General features: G+C 44.2%; 1 protein-coding gene across 1 annotated transcript in view; it reads left to right on the top strand.

Moving 5' to 3' along the window:
• The first annotated feature begins 226 nt into the window (after positions 1-226).
• The window catches only part of EIF4B (eukaryotic translation initiation factor 4B), a 49758-nt gene continuing 43374 nt past the window's right edge, over positions 227-6610 (top strand). The window contains exon 1 of the mRNA XM_011964988.1: positions 227-565. Within this exon, the coding sequence (XP_011820378.1) occupies positions 553-565 (13 nt within the window). The 5' untranslated portion in view covers positions 227-552. The remainder of the gene's footprint in view (positions 566-6610) is intronic.

Raw genomic sequence — 6610 nt, 5'->3', positions numbered from 1 at the left:
CTGAGGCAGGAGAATCGCTTGAACCTGAGAGGCGGGGGTTGCAGTGAGCCGAGGTCGCGCGCGCCATTGCACTCCAGCCTGAGCAACAAGAGCGAAACTCCGTCTCAAAAAAAAAAGTACGTTAAACTCAGACTCTTCCCTTTCAGAACATCCATTTCGCCACACCCATCACCGGCTCCGTGCAGAGTAAGCGGAACCAGCAGCGAAGCCCCACCCTTCCCGTCACTCTTCCGGCAGGAAGTCTATGCATCACGAGGCCGGCCAGGGCTCAACCCCAGCCCCGCGCCCGCGTGTAGCCCTACGTAAAGCGTGAGGGGTTTCGCGACAACCCAGGCCCCACCCCTTTGGCCACATGTCGCGCATGTCTTCCCGTCGGAAGCCGTGCCACTTCGCCGCGCAGCTTTACGAACCTAGAGCAGCGCCGCCCCGCCTCCTGTCTCCGTCCTCACCTCCCCGCCCCCTCCCAGCTTCGAGACTGCTAGCCCGACGCGCCCGCTATAATCACGTGATTGCCTCATCCGGGTCCTTTGCGTTCTCTTTCCCTCTCCCAACATGGCGGCCTCAGGTGAGCGAGCAGCCGAGCGCGGCCAAGGACTGGGCTCGGAAGCCCCCCTCCGAGCGTGATCCACTGATTTCCTGAAGTCGGGAAACTGCTGGCACCGGTTCCTTTATGAATTGAGGGCTGCGGCAGGCTGGCGGCGTAGCCCTGTTAGGTTACTACCTCGGGATGTTTGGGGGGGAGGGGAAGGACACCTTCCCCTCCCCCTCACACTCTTTTCACCCTTTCTGCGCGAGATTGGAATAGGCAGTAATGGTGGACTCTGGCTTGAATTGGAGAAGGAGGCGCAGAAAGGTGTGCGGGTGGTGCGAGGCCTTTTCGTAGACGTGAAGCACCGTGCCCACGTGAAGGCGTGGAGGAAGGAAGGAGGCGGTTGCTGCGCGGACGAGTGCACATTAGGCTACGTCTCCAAGGCGCGAGGCTGTAGCGGACCGGAGTCGGGGGCAGGGGATTAAGTGTAGGGGGAGCAGTTGGAACGCGAGCGCGAGTCGGTGGAGGGGCGGGGGAAGGCAGTGGTGCGCGTGCGCGGTGGGAGACACGAGGGTAGTGGAGACGGGCGCGCCTTCAGTCCTTGCGCTAGAACCCAGATGGGAAGCTTTTAACGCGCCTGTGTTGCGCTCTTTTTATGTCCTTTTAGGTTGTCTCTTCCCTTTCTAGAGTGTGGCCCTGTGCCTGTATTCTTCCAAGGGTATGTGTGTTAGGCTTGGAGGTTGGTGCTGGTGGGGGTTGGGGAACCCAGTGTGGTGCACCCACGTGTTGAGAAGCACGGGTGTGCACCTGAATTTCCTTCTAGGCTTTTTTCTCATACTCAGTTGGAGGCGTTTTTACTCAGCGCAGCTATATGCAAGGATCAGGTTTCTCTTCTGGCGCTTCCATGTTGGTTGAATTTGGATAGCTCCAATGGTAGATTTCAGCTTTTTTTTTTTTGTTAAGGTAACTGTACAACTACCAGCAGGTACTTTAAGATAGTGCTTACTAGTGGCTGGAGTTGCTTACTTTATGTATTACTAGTTACTGGAGTTGCTTACTTCTTTAGACAACCTTGGAGGTTGCCTTGCAAGTCTACTTACATATCTAATGGGCCTGTAAGAGCAGTGATGACCCAACATCTTGTAGCATTGATTTTAGTTTGGGGAATATAGTTTGTTTTCTCTGGCATGACCTTGCATTCTTGAAAACATTATTTGAACTTCTATCTCTGGGTGCTCATTTCTTACCCGGTAATTCATCATCTCTGTTACAAAGAAGCTAAGGGTTATGGTTGGCTTTGGAAAATGTTGAGAAATTTGAGGTGCGTTTGAAGATCTTTCATTGGTGTAACACTTGACAGTTGACCAAGCACTTTTGTGCATTGTTATCTCCTTCGATCCTGAGGTACTGCAGAGAGCTGGTAGTATTTCCCAGCTGAGGAATATTATTTAAGGCCACACTGCTCTCAGCTGGCAGAGCAAGCTCATAATCTTTGAGACTCCTCAGCAACTTAAAAGTATCAAGGTGTCATCATCAGTTTAGGACGCTGCCCTAAAGCATCTGAAGTTTACAAAAATGTTCAAATTTTTTTCTCCAGTGGGCTAGTACAAGTCCTAAATATATTTTAAACTAACCATTGCTTAAAGTACTTACTTGGTCTGGATTTGCCACCTTAACAGTTTAGTATAGTAATTTAGTGAAGAAAATTTGTGTTTTCTTAACTTTTGTTTTTTTTTTTTTAGAGGCAGAAGACGTGCCAGCAATTTATGTCCTTTGTTTTACCAAGTTGAGGGAAATCCAGACTGATTAAAGGGATTTACTCAGTGCCGTCCCATTTTCTTGTTCTTCCATATTTACTCCACTCCCTTGAAAACCCTCATCTCCTTTAATTCACTGCAGTAAATCTTTTTAGCTGGTACTGGTATCTGAGCACAAGTCACGTCTTTCAGTCTGCCCTTGAGGAATCTGGGGTTTATCGGATGGTTTCCCCGCCCCTCTTTTCCAGTCACATTGGCTTTGTGAAGTAACCAGTATTCCCTGATGAGGGAAATGGATGTTATGTATTCTGTGTGAAAATACATAAAACAACTTCATTATGCCTCTTTTACTGTTAAATGAGACCAAAAAATTCTTTGCAGCAATACCAGTTTCCAGTGTGATCCATTATTGACCTTCAAGAACTAAGGTAGGTCTCAGAACTAACTATAGAATGAGGATAGTTTGAATTCCTAGAAACTTGATACATTGAGCCAGTACACTTAATTTCTTGCTTTGCTTCTTAGAAAGAATTCTTCAAGGCCTGGCGCGGTGGCTCACGCCTATAATCCCAGCACTTTGGGAGGCTGAGGCAGGCGGATCACTAGGTCAGGAGTTGGACACCAACCTGACCAACATGGTGAAACTCTGTCTCTACTAAAAATACAAAAATTAGCTGGGTGTGGTGTCGCGTGCCTGTAATCCCAGCTACTCAGGAAGCTGAGGCAGGAGAATCACTTCAACCTGAGAGGCAGAGGTTGCAGTGAATCGAGATTGTGCCACTGCACTCCAGCCTGGGCAAAAGAGCAAGACTCCATCTCAAAAAAAAAAAAAAGTCTTAAAAATACGAAGTTTTTCATTTCTCTTAAATTTTCATTGTGACTACTTTAGTAGACTTGTTACAAGCCAGTTACCTCTTGAATCTCAGTTTCTTTATCTGGAAAGTGGTCATTATTTGTCTGCTCTCCCCTTACCTAGAGGGAATCAGATGTGTTTGATACAGTTTAACATTTAAAACGCTTTCAAATTGAGCAGGTTGCAGTAGCTCATGCCTGTAATCCCAGCACTTTGGGAAGCCGAGGTGGGCAAAACACCTGAGAACAGGAGTTCGAGACCAGCCTGGCCAACATGGTGAAACCCAGTCTCCACTAAAAATACAAAAATTAGCGGGGTGTTGGGCTGGGCACGATGGCTCACGCCTATAATCCAGGAGGCAGAGATTGCAGTAAATGGAGATTGCACCACTGCCCTCCAGCCTGGGTGACAGAGCAAGACTCCATCTCAAAAAAAAAAAAAAAAAAAAAAAATTTAAAATTGGAAATAACATACATAAGCTTATGCACAGGCCTTTCATTTCCATAATGCTTCAAAATGCCATCCTGTGTGACATCTCATTTGATTATTTTTATAGGGAGAAGATGCTCTGCAGTGGTTGTTTTCATACACTGCTAACTCTCACAGTAAAATGGTTTTCAGGGTTGCCATTATATATTGCTTATAGATTACCCAGTTTCAAATTCCATCCTCCATCATGTATATGTTATTCTGGGAGTAAGATACCCAGAAGGCTAAAACTAACTCTTTTTGAAAGTTTAAATACCAATACAGAATACTGTCAGTTAAGATAAAGCAGTGTTTCTAAGTAATGTCACTGAAAAAAGAGGTATGTTTCATCTCAAAACATTCTGGAATTCTCTTTTCATAATGGTAGAGGAAATAACTGATGAGTACAGTATTTTAAGTGCATATTTGTAATTAGATTTGCCTTATGTACATTTATGAGCCAGTTTCTTAAATTTGTAGTAGATACTGCTATGGTCCCAATAGTAGGAAAGTACTCAAATCAAGAAGTTTAATTTGAATTTGTGTAGCTCCTGTCTCCCATTTTGTGTAATGGTTAGTATGGCATGCATTGGGCACTTACTTTGATTATGTAAATGATCAAATTCAGTATCCCTGGAGGGATAAGGAAAAGGTAGTACGGCATCTTTCTTCTTGTGTCAAAATGAAGTAATTGGGCACAGAGAGGTCATGAAACTGAATCTGTACGGGAGTCAAGATGGTGGAGCTTATGAGTTCTGACTTAGTCTTTATCTCTACTATGCTAAACTTACCCAATCCTCAACTAAATCAAAGGGTGGTTTACATTGGGATCTTTTCAACTTTACAATGGGTTTATCTGGATAGTAAATGCTTTTTTTACTTGAGATGGGTTTATCCTGATAGTCTTATCATAAAGTCGGGGAGCATCTATATAGTGCAGTAAAGGTGAAGGTGAAATATTATGATATTACATTGCATGAAATGTCTTTTCATGGCTGGGCTTTAAACACCAATGTAATTAGTCTAATTCTAGACACTCTATTTGGGTAGATTGATTGTGTTTATACAATGTTGTTGATTTAGGGAAACATTTGTTAATCATTAATTCATTATTTAAAGTAGCTTTTTTTGTTGTTTTGTTTTTGTTTTTGTTTTGAGACAGAGTCTCACTCTATGGCTCAGGCTGGAGTACAGTGGCATGGTCTCGGCTCACTGCAATCTCCACCTCCTGGGCTCAAGCAGTTCTTATAGAGATGGAATTTCACCGTGTTAGCCAGGCTGGTCTCGAGCTCATGACCTCAGGTGATCCTCCCACCTTGGCCTCCCAAAGTGCTGGGATTACAGGCATGAGCCACCACGCATGGCCTAAAGTAGCCTTTAATTATGGAGAATTTGGCAGAACTCACTTTTAATAGTAGCTTTATTCAATGTAATTTGTATACCATAAAATTTGCCCTTTTAAAGTATACAGTTTGGACCGTGTGCAGTAGCTCACACCTGTAATCCCAGCACTTTGGGGTGCCAAGGCAGGAGGATCAATCACTTAGGCCCAGGAATTCAAGACCAGCCTAAGTAACATGGTGAGACCACATCTCTACAAAAATTTTTTTAAAAATTAGCCAGGGATGGTGGCATGTACCTGTGGTCCTAGCTACTTGGGAGGCTATGGTGGGAGGATTGCTTAAGCCCTGGAGGTCAAGGCTGTAGTGAGCCATGATCTCACTACTGTACTCCAGCCTGGGTGACACAGCAAGGCCCTGTACAATTTGGTGGGGTTTAGTGTATTCAGAGATGTACAACCATCATTATTATCTAATTTCAGAACCTTTTTATCACCCCCAAAGAAAAGTCCTTTGTATAGGACTAACATTTCCTTTTCATTTATCTTTTTATTCATTGAAGTGAAACATCACTTAGAACATGGTTCTCAACTAAGGGACAGTGTTTCATCCCAAACCCCCATCCCACCATAGAGCATTTGGCAGTGTCCAGAGACGCTTTTGGTTGTCACAGTGGAATGGGGTTTGGGGGTTGCTATTGGCATCTAATGAGCAGAGTCAGAGATACTGCTAAAGATCGCCCCATGACAAGAAATTACCTAAGCTAAAATATGAGTAGTGCTGAAATAGAGAAACTCTGAGTTAAGAAGTAGGTTGTATTTATTTTAGTGTCTATTATAACAAATTCTGTTTATTAAGAAAACCATGAATGTGTTGTCTCTTGTTTAAGGGCTTCTGGACTTAGCAATATTTCCGTTTTTAAGATCTTCTATTAAACCTGTATGGATATATAAAGAGCTGGTGGTGTCTTTTCCCCACTGTAGACCATGTATAAATAATTGGGACACGTTTTGTTTTGCAAGGTGATTGATTTGTTACCTTTTTAACCAGTTCACATAAGATTTAGAGAAAATTAAAGAATTGGACCAGTTCATTGTCGAACTGCAAAGGATTGATAAACCTGGAGCATTAAACAGTGCTTTACTTATAAGGCAGAGGGAACACTGTTGATATCTAAACATGTAATGGGCCTAGGTATTGGGGGAGCAGAGGGCATGGAGGATTTAGATAACATCTTTTCTCAGTTACTGGAATGAAATGGAGTGGAACAAACACGGGCACCTACTTTAGGCTTATTGATTTTGCTTTTCAAGGGCTAATTCCTTTAAACCTGCTGCTTATGTTGTGACTGAGTCAATGCTGCTGCTGCAGTTAAATAAGTTAAAGATCTTGTACGGAATTTTAGCCTGTTTTTTTTTTTAAGACTCATCTAATAGCTGGGGTGCAGTGGCTCACGCCTGTAATCCCAGCACTTTGGGAGACGGAGGCAGGAGGATCACCTGGGGTCAGGAGTTGGAGACCAGCCTGACCAACATGGAGAAACCCCGTCTCTATTAAAAATGCAATATTAGGTGTGGTGGCGCATGCCTGTAATCCCAGCTACTCGGGAGGCCAAGGCAGGAGAATTGCTTGACCCTGGGACATGGAGGTTTTGGTGAGCCAA

The sequence above is a fragment of the Mandrillus leucophaeus genome, unplaced genomic scaffold, assembly GCF_000951045.1.
Source record: "Mandrillus leucophaeus isolate KB7577 unplaced genomic scaffold, Mleu.le_1.0 Scaffold118, whole genome shotgun sequence".
Lineage (NCBI taxonomy): Eukaryota > Metazoa > Chordata > Mammalia > Primates > Cercopithecidae > Mandrillus > Mandrillus leucophaeus.
Note: the sequence above shows the minus strand (reverse complement) of the source record. Positions and strands in the feature narration are given on the sequence as shown.